This window comes from Acromyrmex echinatior, unplaced genomic scaffold (assembly GCF_024713525.1).
Source record: "Acromyrmex echinatior isolate Ae372 unplaced genomic scaffold, ASM2471352v2 Scaffold27, whole genome shotgun sequence".
NCBI classification, from domain to species: domain Eukaryota; kingdom Metazoa; phylum Arthropoda; class Insecta; order Hymenoptera; family Formicidae; genus Acromyrmex; species Acromyrmex echinatior.
Genome location: NW_028259061.1, coordinates 136227 through 153269, shown reverse-complemented (window position 1 = coordinate 153269; position 17043 = coordinate 136227). Strand labels below are relative to the sequence as shown.

Here is a 17043-nt window from a genome sequence, read left to right as displayed (position 1 = left end):
AATTTTCATTTTTGTTCGCAGACAAATGGGACGTAATCTCATTATTCCGGGTGGCACGAGAACCATCGATGCTCGTGGAAGATATGTAATGCCCGGTGGCATAGATCCACATACACATTTCGAGTTCGAGTTTATGGGTACCACGTCGGTAGATGACTTTTATCAGGGCACAAAAGCCGCAGTCGCTGGCGGCACTACGATGATCATTGATTTTGTGGTGCCGCGAAAAGACGAGAGCCTCGTGGAAGCTTACGAGAGATACAGACAATCAGCAGACCAAAAAGTATGCTGCGATTATGCGTTGCATGTCGCCGTTACATCTTGGAGCCCGAAGGTAAATTGATTAAAACATTTTATAAGTTTATATTTTTTATTATATCTTACAACAGATATATTGCAATCCAATCAAGTTTGTTAGAACATGTCACAAGTGTCTATTTCTAATTTGATCAATTTTCCTAGCTATTAACTACTATATTATTGCTTTTATGATACATCAATCAAGCGTTTACGCTATAAGTGCAACATAATGTTTAAGCCAGGTCATTGCGCCATGTGCATCTATTCTGTTTTTCTAGTTATCCGGAACGAGATAATTTCAATGTTTAATATGAAATTCTCCTAAGAAAGAAAATCTGTTTAGGTTTGACATCTTTCTTCCCTTCTGTTAAAATTATGACATTTCTAAATACGATATTTTAAAAAATCAACATTTTATAACGTTTATCTATTATAGAGTTATACGTTGATTATGTTAACTAGATGTCAATTGTCGTAATGACAATTTATCTAATTCCGATGTAAGTTACGAATATACGAATTACATAAAATTAATGCAATTCTATCTTTTATACTTTTATCACTGAGGTATATCATTCGTCATTGAGATAATCATAATTCAATTTAAAAGTTTTAAATAAATTCATCAGATGTTAACACTGTCTGATATTAGTAATAATCCGATTATTATTATATCGATGATCAATTAAGATTTAACACAATATCATGGCTTATTTCGAGCTATAATTAAATTAACTTAAAAATAATTTAATTAATAACATTACAAAGCCTTCTTCAGTGCTACAACGCAGAGATATAATCTTAAGTTAACGAACAAAGAAAACGGATACAATGAAAATTTGAAAACCATAAATGGTGAAGTATCATAGTATAAAAAATATATAAAAGAATATAAAATATAAAAAAATTCGAATGTCAATAAATACCTCAGATGAAAATAAGATAGAAACATTTGGATACTTCAGTCAACAGTAGATTAATTATGTTCATCGATAAAAAAATAGATTTGCTAAATTCCTCGATTGAGATCGAGAATCCAGTCACAGACTTGTATCAAACTGTCACAGACTTGTACCAAACGGTTTGAGAATTTTTTAATTGCGAGTATTTTATGATATTCTGTAGAATAAATAGGTTTATTAAGATAATATATTATTAAGATAATATATAGTGTGAAAAAAAAGAAGTACAAAATCAAATAATAACTTACGGTAATTTATATAAAATACTAATCTAAACTCTCAATCAAAGATTCGGTTAAGTACAACAAAGATAATGACTGTTGCTCGTGTTTTGAAAATTAACTAATGTGAAGTGTAGATCAAACAAAAGTAAATCAGTAAAAGCGAATGTAAAAACAAGCCTGTTTAAAACTGTGACCATTTATGTTCTCGTATATCATCAAGTATGTTAAAATAACAGTTATCCAATAACTCAGTATCTTTCATTAAATTTAAACCATTTTTTTGTTCTTCAATGTATATCATTTCAGAAATATTTCTTTTCTATTCTGTTCAAAATCAAGAATACTAACTTTTTCCCAATCAAAGTCATGATTAATTTCTGTGATATGTTTCGAGATTACTGAGTACTTGGATTGGTCTAATTTTATATTATTGCGATGGTCTTTAATTCTTGTCTGTAATTGTCTCTTCGTTTGGCCAACATACAATTATTACAATTGCAATTATTACAATTTATTTTATATATGACATTATTATTTTTATCATGTTGATTTTTGTCCTTATGAATTTTAATAAATTTATTAAGCTTGTTTAATTTATTAAGCACCTTATAACCAATCATGTTTTTGGATTTATTAATAGACTTAATAATTTTGTTAGAAATAAATCTTATATATCAGAAAACCATTATCTCTCAAAACTCCATCAGTGTCTATTAAATTAATGATAATATTGCCTTTTTATTAAAACAGTGGATTGATTATAATTATAGATTAATTGAGGCAATTTCTAAATTGAAATTTTTAAGACATTGTAAAGAGTATGAAGTCATTCCAGTTCATTTAAATCATATGTTTAGAAATTCATTAGTTTTACATCATCATAGAACGAATATTAAATATAAAAGATCACTTTTCTTTTTAAAAAAGAAACTACTTAATATTGAAATTTCTGATTTCTACAAAACAATTTTTGCAGAAGGGATTAGCCTCAATTGGACTCTTATTAACTCTTTACCTGACCATCTGTGGCAACACATCATCACAATTCTTTTTAAATGTGAAAGAAGATTATTTTTAAAACATAGAAAGAAGTTTTGTTGGTTAATGGCGAAAAAAGAGTTTGATGATTCCAAAGATACCCAATCAATACGTTTTTTCTATATTGGGAATAACAAAGAAGAAACTAAAAGATTAAAGTTTAGGCAAAATATTCCTTTGATTGATTCTAATGAATCTTTAATCACCATCAATATTGAACCTGACAAATTTAGAGGTGTTTCTTTTAATCCATTAGAATAAACTAATAAAAAATGGTTCGTCAATTTAAGTGAGACAAGCATTCCTGCATATCTAATAAATTTGTTACGACTGGAGCTAAAATTGGTGGTTAAAAAAAATTCGGCAATGGTGATTGAAAGAAATCTGAATATGTTAAAAAAATGACATCAGAAGGGATTCATTTCAGATAAGGAATTGTGGAGTCTTCGGTCAAGTAATACCATCTTGCCGAAAGCATATATTTTACCAAAAATACACAAAGAAGGAATTCCCTTTAGAATTATCGTTTCTTCAATCAACACAGCTATATATTCGTTAGCTAGTTATTTGCAAGATATCTCTGAGAATATCCCTCCAAAAAGTAAAATAAGGAATAGCTTTAAATTTCACAATAAATTAACTAGAATGATGATTGACAAAACAGAGATAATGGTTTCATTAGATGTTACTTCTCTGTTCACTAATGTTCCATTGGATGTTGTGCTGGATGGATTGGTGGAAAGGTGGGACTCCATTAAAGGTGCTACAAACATTCCAAAGAATGAATTCATTAATATGGTCAAATTTGTCTTAACATTGACATATTTTACTTTTAATGGGAATATTTACAAACAAACTTTTGGCACATCTATGGGTTCCCCCCTTTTCCCTATCATTTCTAACATTGTCATGGAGGATTTGGAAGAGAGAATATTAAATTCTTTGCAATTTCGAGTTTCTGCATATTTTAGATATATTGATGTCTTTATGATTGCACCTAAAGATAAGGTCAAATTTTAAATTCATTTAATGAACAGCATGATAGACTTAAATTCGCTATCGAATATGAGGAAAATCATTGTCTGAATTTTTTGGATTTATCGGTCATCAATAAAGACAGTACTCTTATTTTAGATTGGTATCGTAAAAAAATGTTCTCTGAGTGGTATTTATCATTCTATTCCATTCCTACATATCATAAGATAGGGACCATTTAGCTTAGTTGATAGAGCCATCTTATTGTCAAATTCTACTTTTTATAATAAGAACATAGAATTTATAATAGAAAATTTGAAGGATAACGATTATCCTTTAGGAATGATTTTTTATTACATTAACAAAAAGATTAAAAGTTTGATTTATAAAAAATCCACGATGGTTAATAACACCAGCTCAGATAACGTCAGATAACGACACTGGATAGAGTTTTGAGAGCAATAATGGTTTTCTCATATATAAAATCTCTTTCTAACAAAATTACTAAGTCTATATATTAATAAATCCAAAAACATGATTGGCTATAAGGTGCTTAAACAAGCTTAATAAATTTATTAAAATTCATAAGGACAAAAATTAACAAGATAAAAATAATAATGTCATATATAAAGTAAATTATAATAATTGCATCATATATTAGCCAAACGAAGAGACAATTGCAGACAAGAATTAAAGAACATCGCAATAATATAAAATTAGACCAGTCCAAGTACTCAGTAATCTCGAAACACAGAAACTAATCATGACTTTGATTGGGAAAAAGTTAGTATTCTTGATTTTGAACAGAATATTAAAAGAAATATTTCTGAAATGATACACATCAAAGAACAAAAAAAACGGTTAAATTTAATGAAAGATACTGGGTTACTGAATAACTGTTATTTTAACATACTTGACGATATATTAGGTGTTGGAATTAATTCGTAGCGTTTTTTAATGAAAGAATGTTATTTATTTCACATGAGCATTAAAAAATACATTAATGAAAGTACTTCCCATCACTTGTAAAACGCTACGAATTAATTCCAACACCTAATACGAGAATATAAATGGTCACAGTTTTGAACAGGCTTGTTTTTACATTCGATTTTACTGACTTACTTTTGTTTGACCTACACTTCACATTAATTAATTTTCAAACGAACAACAATCATTATCTTTATTGTACTTAACCTGATCTTTGATTGAGAGTTTCGATTATTTTATATAAATTACCGTAAGTTATTATTTGATTCTGTACCTTTTTTTTCACACTAATAATATATTATCTTAATAAATCTATTTGTTCTACGGAATATCATAAAATACTCATAATTAAAAAATTCTCAAATCGTTTGATACAAGTCTGTGACAAACTGGGTTCTCGATCTCAACCGAGGAATTTGGCAAATCTATTTTATCGATGAACATAATTAATCTACTGTTGACTGAAGTATCCAAATGTTCCTATCTTATTTTCATCTGGCGGGATATTTATTGACGTTCGAATTTTTTTATATTCGGTCATTTAAAAAGTATTCGCGGTTTTTTCATTCAAAAATTGAACAAAAAACCGCGGATACTTTTTAAATGACCTAATATTTTGTATTCTTTTATATTATATATTTTTTATACTATGACACTTCACCATTATGGTTTTTAAATTTTCATTGTATCCGTTTTTTTTATTCGTTAATTTAAGATTGTATCTCTGCGTTGTAGCACTGAAGAAGGCTTTGTAAGCCGAAACGTTTGTTAATTATATTAATTTTAAGTTAATTTAATTATAACTCGAAATAAGCCATTGCGTTAATTTTTTAAGAAAATATACGAGCATTTTTTTATTCCCATTAAGATTTAACTATTCATTTTCTTGTTCAAATTATATTCTTATCCATAATATGGCGAAGTGGAAAGAGAATTCAGTTAAACTCAATTTTTCGTAGCTTCCTGTCTCTTAGCATGGTTCAGGTCTTAAAAAATGCACAGCTTTAATTTATTATTGGCATTCGATAGAGATTGGATCAGAACGATTCCAAATGTAGGAAAACTAACAAACTCGTTCTGTAAATTGGTTGTGCAGTTCTCGTAACCGGCTTATAACTACGATCTACGATTACCGATCACGCGGTTGGAATACCGAATGACGGCGGATGAGAAAACCGCACGTGCTCCCTGAGGGCACGATAGACGAGAGCGATTTGCCATCGAGCCTCCTTATTTGCTACTGTCCATCATACAATCGAAAGGAAGCCACGTTCGCAATTCATTATTCATCGATATTCATTGCCTCATCTGTCTACAGGTCAAAGAGGACATGGCGACTCTGGTGAAAGACCACGGCGTCGGTAGCTTCAAAATGTTTATGGCGTATCAAGATATGTTTATGCTCAGAGATCCAGAGCTGATCGAGTCTTTCAAGGCATGCAAGGAGATCGGCGCCATTGCTATGGTGCATGCGGAGAATGGCGACCTTATCGCGGAGGTATATCATATACAAAATGATAATAACGTACGCTAATGCACACACTACCTGAAATTAATTCGCTGCTTCATGATACTTCTGATTATTAATTCTTGCTAATATCCTCTTAAGATTACGAGCTATCGCATATTTCAATATAGATATATTTCTGAAAGCATAAAATATAAAAATAGTGTATTTATATATAGTAATTTCTAAGCTTTTAATATCTTTTGTTTACTATGACCGACGAACAAAGTAACATAAAAAGAAAGCTAAGTTAATAAAATTGCTGTGACTTAAAAATTATGCGAATAATGGAGGTTCAGTGTATATCCACATTGTTTGAAATGGATTTTAATGCGAAATACAACATACGAGTTCTTTTCTATCATCATAAACTTATTCCAGAATGCGAAGAAATTACTAGCCGCAGGAGTAACTGGCCCAGAAGGCCACGAGATGTCACGCCCCGAAGAGGTCGAAGCGGAAGCTGTGAATAGAGCATGTGTTATCGCGAATCAGGTAAACTAATGCTTCGCTATGATATCATTGCTAAAACATTGATATCTTTTAGTCAGAGTTTCGTATATTCGTTCTTTGTTATCTATTTTGATATATGTCTTACTTTGTCTCAAACACGCAAGATTTTTTATATTTGACTACTTTAAAGTTCTATATAGATGTACTTGGCACGGTATCCGTAGCAGTATTTAGTTCACGAACGATCATAAATTTAGTAGATTAGAAATCAGGACGCTACTTTTCATAGCATGTGCCTAATGTAACGAGATTTTCCGGTCGTACTGAAATCAAGAAATATCTGTATCACGCCATAAAATGTGATAATAGCTTAAAATTGCTTTATTGCTTATCTATTTAATTTAATTTTTTTTCCTCTCTAAATTCAAACTTTATCATCTTCTTTTCTTCTTTCCTTATATCTTTTTAAATATTTTAACTTTCCTTTTTTAATTTTATAGTTTTAAATTCCATCTTTATATATACTTGAAAAAGATATATATTGCTTTAAACAATTAATTTTTTACTCTCCCCCCTCCATCTCTCTCTCTCTCCCCCCCTCTCTTTCTCTCTCTCTCTCTCTCTCAGCAACTGAAAATATATGTTTTAAGAATTACTGTCGCATCTTATGCCGTATTAGTATCAAAATTCCGCATGCTTAGGTCAATTGCCCGCTGTACATAGTGCATGTGATGAGCCGTAGTGCCGCCGAACAAGTGGAGGCCGCGCATAAGCGTGGCGTTTGTGTCTTTGGTGAAACCTTGGCAGCTGCAGTTGGCACGGATGGTACCAACTACTTACACAAATGCTGGAGACATGCCGCCGGCCACGTTATAAGTCCACCACTCAGACCGGATACGGATACGCCACGAGTACTTGTGAACATGTTAGCTAAGTGAGTCAAAGCCAACGATAAATTTAGGACGACTTTGACATCGAAACAGGCTAGAAGCTAGAATGTAAATTTACGAAATCATCTATATGCGAAATTATAGATACTTGATACTTTGAGAATTAGCAAATCGAATATATTACTGACCAAAGCTAGGTTGAGCCAATACAAATTGCTGATTGTTAACAGCAATATTTAAACATAGATCCGATTGCAGACATTCCTAAATAAATCGTACTTGCCAAGTATAGTATCTTGTCTGTAAAACGGAAAACACTTTCTTTTGAGGTCGATGCAATAGTCGTATATCAACATATTTTCCTTTCTACTTAAAGGGAATAACGCACGACTGGTCTTTTTCTAAATAAGTAAGCGTACATCGAAAAAAAAGTTAGATTTATAGAGAGTATTGAAGATCTTGAACAGAAAAATTCGATGTGTTTCTCAAGTAATGTTGCATATATGTATAATATACGACCCAAAGTATCGATTACCGAGTACCAAAGTACCGAGTCTTGTTTCGCGCCCTCTATACACTTTCTATTCCGCTGATTAACGGAAATAGGTTGCAATTGCAGCAATAGTAATTTAAGTTTCTATGTAATCCAGCTAGACAGACGCTTGCGTGACAAATTGCACAATTATGCCGTCCGTTCGCACACTGAAATTTATATTTGACAGTACCGTCGAAATTTATTCGCATGCATATTGAACGTAACTCGTTATCTTTGTTTCTCCTTTTTCTCTTATTTTTATTCGCCTATTACATACAAATATTTCTCTCTGGTTATTTTTATTACTTTTAGCATTACGTATTGCGCATGTAAAAACATATAAAATATTGTATAAGGGTTGATATAAAAATATGTTTTATTTGAAGCTTTTTTAAATTGTTAGATGTAAATCAAGCACGGCTGAAAAAGATTTTGTTTGATAGCTTTTTGATTTGTGTAGAATTTGACATATACTTATAGTACTTATCATATCTTACATTATCAATACTTATCATAAAATATGTTTAGAATTAAAAACACAGATCTAATTTTACGCTAATGTTATATATATTTCATATATTTTATAATTACTTTAGTATAATTAAAAAAACTAATATTTGTATATAGAATACAAGTCTATACAACTTAGCGCGAGATACTACTGTGTCTCCTAATAAAAAGTAATAACGATTTATCATTTTAATATTGAAAATTTTGAAATTTTTATTAAATTTCGATATAAATCTTTTCAATTGTAAGTTGTTTTGATTAATAGGTAGTAAACGTAACGATAAAAAGAATATAAGAGTTCAATGAGAGAATAAAAATATCGCGTTTAGGTGAATAGTCCGTTGTACATAACGGCGATTTCAAGCAAATCGGCTGCCGACGTTGTGTCGGCAAAGCGATCGGACGGTATCATCGTTTTCGGGGAAACCTTGGCAAGCACCATCGGTATCGATGGTAGCGAGCAATATGGCAAAGACGTGGAGAAAGCAAGGCGTTTTATTACTAATCCACCGTTGCGGCCTGACCCAACGACACCTGCCTATCTAACTGAACACCTGGCCCAGTAAGTAGATTGTAAAGAATCCCTGATGTCTTTAGAGAATCCCTAATCTCTTTGTCTTTATAATGTCTTTATAATGGCTGGGTTATTCCTTTTCGCATCATTTGAATTTTTTTATATTAAAAACTATAAATATTTTAACTTTTTGGTTAAGAGATATTTGTTTCCAATTAAACAAAAAAATGAAAAATGAGAAGACTATGATTTTGGCACTTTATGTATATTATTATATATAATTTTTTCTTTATTTACACTCTTATATAGTTTATTAATCTTTTTTTTTAATTCTCTTTCTTTTCGATTTAAAAATTGTATTAAATTATTACCCCATTATTTCGTTCATGACAATAAATTATAATAACAAAATTATAAGAATGACATAAGCGTAACTCTTGGTCTGGATATTAATAGCTCCGACGTAGGAAGTTGCCTTCATGGTGAAGCGCATTAATGTCGATTAAATGAATAGAGGAAAAACTGCTAATTTAACGGTTACTATTAAATGAGTATCATCCCCCAACTTTTAATCATTTGACGTTTACTATTATTTAATTTCGTATTATTAATTTAGCCTTTACTCGATGTCAAGGTACTTAATGGTTTAATTTTTATTCTGAGAGTACGATCTTCAGACGCATGCACTAACACGACTTTTTCAGAGATAATCTTCAAGTTACCGGCAGCGACAATTGCACATTCAATGCCGAGCAAAAGGCTCTGGGCAAAGACGATTTTACAAAGATTCCCAATGGCGTGAATGGTGTAGAGGACAGGATGTCAGTGCTCTGGGAGAAGGGTGTGCACGCTGGTATAATGGATCCTATGCGGTTCGTTGCAGTTACCAGCACAAATGCTGCCAAAATTTTCAATTTATATCCTCGAAAGGGTGTTATAGCTGTCGGCTCAGACGCCGACATTGTCGTCTGGGATCCCAACAGGAAACGTACCATTTCCGCCCAGACCCACGTCCAGGCTGTTGACTTCAACATCTTCGAAGCAAGTTTGATTGAGTCATCCGCTTTCGATAATTATAATATTGTCCAATAAGGATGCATTATATGTAGATTATTTTCATCGTAAAATATGTAAAAGATTGCGATCTATCATATTCTCAACTCTTTCAGAAACATTATTGAATTATTGCTAATTACAATATTGCTAATTGTAATAAAAAGTATATCATGTGGTAGTAATTTAATTATTTAATTAATATTGTTAATACACACAGGGTATGGAAGTAACTGGAGTACCTGAATACGTGATTGTCAACGGACGCGTATGTGTGGACGAGTGTGAACTCAAAGCTGTTCATGGCTTCGGAAAGTACATAAATGCGGATCCATTCGGGACCTATGTATACGACATGATAAATGACAAAGAAAAGGTATAACATATTGATTTTTTTCTCTTTTCTTTCTACTATTATTTTTTACTTTAGATTGCATTCCAATATTCACTGCCAGTGCTGAAACATGTATAGAGCATGTAACGTATCTCATATATTTTCGGTATTGGAACGCTTTTATGTGTTATTTTTAAATAATGCATATAATGTTAAAGTAGATATATTTTTACTAAATTTTAATTAATTTAAAACTCGAGAGGTTAGAATAAAATTAATCAAAATTTTATTACTATAAATTTCTATAAATTAAAAATTATACTTTTCTGCTGCGCAGAAACCACGTGGAGTCGCACGAACTGAAGCAGAGGCAAAGAGACATGCCGAAGAAGACGCCGCGATTGCAAAGGCTAAGGAACAAGCGGCAGCTGCGGCAGCGGCACGAGTCAATCAGAACGGTTCAATTCACGACAGTCCAAAGATAAAATTGCAAGCAGCCATTTGTGTACCTACTTTACCGGAATCCGCCGTGGTGACACCATCCACGAAGGGTCCAAGACTCGAAGGGCAAAGAAACCTACAAGATTCTACTTTCTCTATCAGCGGTGAGTCTTATTATAAATTATTTTTTTAATCTTTAGACACGTGACATATATTTTTTGGTGGTATCATACTAATAAAGAATAATCTTAAATTGTCTAACTTTGAACTATCGTAAATCAAGTGGGATTTTTTTATTTCATTTGTGTCATTCTTCATATTATAGGAATATAAGCGCGTTTTTTTTACAGAGGATGTCGAAGAAGCACGAAGGGCATGCATTCGCGTAAATAATCCACCGGGCGGGCGCAGTGCGGGAGGTTTTTGGTAATTTTTACAAAAAGAAAGAGTACCAAGCTTTACGTATAAGCATCACTTAATGCGAAACATGGGATTTCATTTCTATTCTTTCCTTTGTCTCAAACTCCTTTTATCCATCATAATACTAACATACAGATTTTCGTTTCAAAGTATCAATCCGCTCTTAGGTTTGCTACTCATTAATGTCATACAAAATCATTTTTACATTATATTCCTATCGATCAAGGTCTGTTCCATCGAAGGAGGATACGGAAACCACTGGCCAATAGGTTGTACGTTCATATATTCATATTAATCGTTCTACTTTCGCTTCATTATCGCTTCATCGCTGCATTAATTATTGGCTTGCTTGAATCATTGTTCATAGTCCATTTTCCGATTTCTACATTAATAATTAAAAATTTTTTTTATTTTTGACAACGTTATGTTAATAGATTTTCTTTAATATCGCTTCCGTTGTTTTTACTTCAAGATTTATTTATTGTTACATATATAAAAGTATACGTATATCATATGATTTATGTCATAGATCAATGAGATATATTGGACGAAATGTCTTTGAAAACAAAGACTTTGATAATTTAGAAAAAAAAAAATTAATTATTTTATGGATGAATATGTACATTTATAATGTATTTTGTAAAATTTATTTCCTTACGCTTTTCTTATTATGGCAATCATAATCTCTGAAGATTCTAAGATAAAAAACCCTTTGTTATCTATTATTTACTTTGGTACAAGATAAAATAATTTGTTTCTTTTCTTATACTATATTACGATTTCTTTAATTTCAAAGAAAAAATGATCAGGATGATCAGGATGATTCTTACTCTATGAATCAGGTGTGATTAAGCTGCAAATATCACATTATTAATAAGATAGTTGCTTGTTTATTGTCCATGATAAAGAGAATTTATGTTAAGAAACATAGAAACACGTAGTACTTTAAATTATAACACTTACATTGAGCCATCGACAAAAAATTTTGTTTATTTTTGACGTGAAGTATTACACGAATATATTTATATGGACTAGTTGCACCTTGTGGTATAATTATACGAGGATTAGTCCAAAAGTAAGTTTCTTTATTTTATGAAAAACAGAAAGACAAAATTTAAAAATTTAAAAAAATTTATTTTCTCATTTCACTTTGGTTATTTTTCTATAAATTCACCATTTTTTTCTATACATTTATTGTATCGTGAAAAAGATTTTTCCACGTCTTGTTTGTACCCATTTTCCACATGAGCCACCTATTAACAGTCGTAACTTCCTTGTTATTATTGAATCGTTTATGACCGTTTCAATTTGGAGAAGAGATGGAAGTTACTTGTGAAGCAAAATCCAGAGAATACAGAGGGTGTTTCTAAGAATCCACTCAAGACTTTTACATTTTTGTGATCACAAGTAGAGCTGTTAGATTTTGATTCGTGCTCCCTCTGCAAAGGAATGCACGACTTCCACAATTTTACTGTTGCACATGGGTTTCGACTTTCCACGCGAAGCGACCTCTTCCCTGCGAAGGGACGCACGATTTTCTACGCAAAAAGCGTGAAAAAATGTGAAAAAAATCGTTTTTAAATATTTAACCTTGAAAATGATCTTGTCGGTAATTTTCATGATCATATTCGTAATTAGGGCATCAAAATATAGTAATGTACCAATCGAGAAGAAAATCAGAGGGTTTTTTCGGAAGTCCATCCAGAACTTTTTTTCATGATACAACAAATGCATAGAAATAAATGTCAATTTTTTTGAAAAATAGTGTATGTATAAGTTAAAAAAATTTTTCAGATTTTTCAACTTTGTTTTTTCTATTTTTCCTAAAGTAAAGAAACTTACTTTTGGAAACTAACTTTCGTATGTGTGTTTGTGTATTAATCAAAAAGCCATGAAATTCTACTTGAAATTTAATTTTAACGGCAATTAATATCTGTTGCGTATATATAAAATGTTGCTAAGCTCAAAACTAAAGGCTTTCCATTAACATATTCGAAGCTATATATGTATAAGTTGAACGTGAGACATTTTGCAATTATAAGAAATATACATATGTATTTATTTCGATTCATTTTACTTACCTCATTTATTTTCGTAATAAGACACAAACATTAATATTACTTTACATTACGAAATAAGAAAATACTTCAGTAAACACGTTTAATTAGATCATTAAATGTATATATAAAAATGCAATTTTAGTTAAAATTAATTTTAAAAATCACTGTTATGTAACTACTGTATAGAAGTTTATGTGTTTTGTCGGAGGTTTACTAAAAATGTTAAGATTGAACAAAGTTACGTTCTAAATTGATTGCGACCAGTTAATATTCATCATTTGTTATCCATTAATCAACACAATGTGTTATAAGTTATCAACATAAGCGTGTAAGCCGAAGGAATCTTGTTATTCGTATTAATCGCCTTTTTATAATTATGTTTTCGATCAATTTATACTGACTGTAAGATTCTAGAGGTAATACACCAAAGGAAAGTAATTTTAGGTCGTATAAATGATTTATACTTTGATAAATAATGAAAATATCACTTATTAATAAATTAAGAATTTTCGTGTTTAACATGTAGGTGTATGTAAATCCTGTCGGCAGAAGTTACAACAATGCTAATACCGATTCTCCACTTTCACTGCGTCCGCACGAACGCACGATGTGAAAAAAGACGCACAAATTTTTGTTTGCTCATATCATCACTGTAAAATTTTTATGATAAGAGCAAAATAGAAAATCATGTTATACAAGTGCATCGCTGCTAAATGTAAGAACTTTTCTTAATTTAAGAGACACATTCACAGAATCATACGTTTTCATTATACACATGTCATTATTAATCATTTCATGTAATCCAAATTATCCAACATTCCGATTTGTAGGAACCTATATGTCGCGAAATTTATCTGCTTTTATATCTAAAATATTGAACATTATTTTTCTCTATCAATTTAACTGCTTTATCCATACTTATTGACACTTCAAGCATTTTAAAATATCATAGTACTACTGAATTTTCTTTGATATATATATATAATAATAATAATAATAATAAGGAATGACGAAAATAATAAATTGTAATCACATAATCGTCATCATCACATAACAAGTTAAATGTGTAATCATTCATATGCAAAAGAAGCTTTACGGCTAGAGCTTATGTAAGTCAAAGTATGAAAGACCAAAGCAACATTAGAAATCAAAAATTTTCTAATAGATTTTCTATCAAAATTCTGCAGACATTTCTAGGTATCTCTATACTATATTAATGATAATCAAGATGTGTGACATGTGTTTATTTGAAACAGTAACGAGTTATTTATATTCGTGCAACTTCTTTAGAAATTGTACAATTGACACAAAATACTTTTTACGCAAAGTTGTTTCTTAATAAAATTCCAATGTGATAATTTTATGGAATTATTTAGAATTATTTTGAGAGAAACTGAAAAAGATTTACATATTAAAAGAAAAATCTGTTTAATAAAAATATAATTTCGAGCATTACGAGCACAATGAAGGTAGCGAGACAACTATTGATTCATAAAGTATCTTATATAGCACTGAAATATTTTAACGTGTTGTTATTAATTAAACTTCACAGAGAGTTATACTTTGCATGTAATGCTGTTGATATTTATACCAATGTCGAAGATTTTTATGTTATCACTGTTGGATATCTACAGTGACATTTATTTATTTTAAATGATATATAAGAGTGCTTTTAAAAACAAATAGCATATTATAATTATAATGTGTTCACGTTACATGACCTCGTGTCAAATACTCGGAAAGAATGTATAGTTTATCGATACAAATGACACATCTAGAGTATCCTATTTATGTCTGTTATGATGTATGTGATCGCTTTAAATAAATATAACATAAGTAACATAATCTGTGATTTTTCTTAGACAGGTTACTATAGATAAAAAATATATATATACACACACACACACACACACATATAGCGTCACAAAATACTTTATATACTTATATAATATATTTAACGTAAAAAAGATAGAATGAAAATACGCAAAAAAATACATTTCTCTAATTATACTGTCGCTTTCATTAACGATTTAATAATTTTTTGGAGGATAAATTAATAATCTCACATATTTACGTCATACATACTGTGATCACATATTCATTTACATAATTTCTAATATCAATACTGCATTCGATCATGGACGTATCGCGAAATTTTTTTAGGGGGTTATTAGGTATGAGAGAGGGTTTCAATCAACCCAGAAATATATCGTGCATCAATTGGAATGACAACCAAAAAAAAAAAGGATTTTGCTATTGTACTGAAAAAGAACATCACTGTATCAATTTTGTTGTAATTTACAACAATTTTTAATATTAATGAATTTCATTTGGATATTTTTACAACTTTTAATGTTTCCTCGTACCTCATTTTTAAGAAGAATGAACGTTTTGTTCATCATGTACCTTTTATTTATGTTTTTAAAGCCTTTTTTTAAAGAAGGGCAATACAGTTACAAGAATATATCAATATAGCGTATATTTTGTTTTCGCGGAACAAAAATCTTATGAAAATTTTCCCTATGTGTCGCATATTTCGTCAAAGCTCGAACAGAAATATTTAAAGTTACTTATATGATCTTATTAACGAGAAGAAAACAATATTTTATGTAACAGCAAAAAATTCACACAAAGTCAAAAGTAAAGTTGTATGTTTTTTTACATTTCACGAAATAAAATATTTTCATTAGTGAAGCAGTGAAAAATTATTAGACACTAATCGATGGTGAGTGTGCTATCAGGATGTGCACTAACGGAACCTTCTCAAAATGAAATAATTAATAAAAAATTTCGGAAAGAGGGGTTTAAACCTCCAAACTTCCCCCCCCCCCTCCCCTGGATACGCCCATGCATTCGATATTTCTTTTATCCCAGTAAAAAATTTTTCATGCATAAATATATGTATATATATATATATATATATATATATATATATATATATATATATATATATTCATAAACATGTATAATCATATACGAAACATGTTCATGCATCTCTTTTTTCTCTTATAAAATTACTTTTTAGTGTAATAGTAATGTGAAAATATTAAAAATGACTAAAGAGATAATTTTCGCATTGTTCGTTTTAGAAAAAAACAAGTTTGGAAAAATTTTTTAAAAATTGCTCATACACAATTATGCATAATTTTATATAATTATGTATAAATAATTTTTTTTACATTTTTTCAAACTTGATTTTTTTTTTAAAACAAATAGTATAAAAATTACCTTTTCAATTATATTTAATGTTTTCACATTACTATTATTATTTCTATTACACTAAAAAGTAATTTTACAAAAGAAAGAGGGATGTACGGACATATTTCATGTATATGTATACATGTTTATGAATATTTATGTATGTTTATACATATTTATACATATTCATGCATGAAAAATTGTTTACTGAGACAACATTTAATTTAATTAACATTTTAATTTAAAGTACTTAATATATTCCTGTTGAGACTAAAGCGATTTGATTTATTTTATAAACATACGTATCCACATACACACATGCACATATACACATACATAATAAATTTATTTCAAATTAAATAATTTAATTGAATTCTCGATTCAAAAAACGTACTGAAAAACAACTTATTATGTATATATATATGTATGTATATACACATATATATATATATATATATACATACGTATACATATGTGTGTATGTGTGTGTGTGTGTGTATATATATATATATATATATATATATATACAGTGTATACATATTTCTCTGTTTATTTCTACAACAAGAGATTTGTTTTCTGTTCCTGCACGAGAATTGCACTAAAATTGAACTGAACTGCAGCTAAAAAACGTTTTAGTGCAAG

The 17043-nt window shown here is 30.0% G+C and overlaps 1 protein-coding gene across 8 annotated transcripts in view; it reads left to right on the top strand.

The window, feature by feature from the left end:
• The window catches only part of CRMP (Collapsin Response Mediator Protein), a 41074-nt gene that overhangs the window by 11314 nt on the left and 12717 nt on the right, over positions 1 to 17043 (top strand). For 2 of the 8 annotated variants that reach the window (XM_011054652.2, XM_087416520.1), the window contains exons 3-11: positions 22 to 334; positions 5805 to 5984; positions 6375 to 6488; positions 7148 to 7380; positions 9600 to 9936; positions 10169 to 10324; positions 10620 to 10887; positions 11074 to 11149; positions 11370 to 15538. In XM_011054652.2, coding sequence (XP_011052954.1) covers positions 22 to 334; positions 5805 to 5984; positions 6375 to 6488; positions 7148 to 7380; positions 9600 to 9936; positions 10169 to 10324; positions 10620 to 10887; positions 11074 to 11149; positions 11370 to 11412 — 1720 coding nt within the window. In that variant the 3' untranslated portion in view covers positions 11413 to 15538. Of the gene's footprint in view, positions 1 to 21; positions 335 to 5804; positions 5985 to 6374; positions 6489 to 7147; positions 7381 to 8710; positions 8944 to 9599; positions 9937 to 10168; positions 10325 to 10619; positions 10888 to 11073; positions 15539 to 17043 lie in introns of those variants that run through there. The other 6 variants (XM_087416522.1, XM_087416521.1, XM_011054653.2 and 3 more) reach the window with 5 other exon arrangements.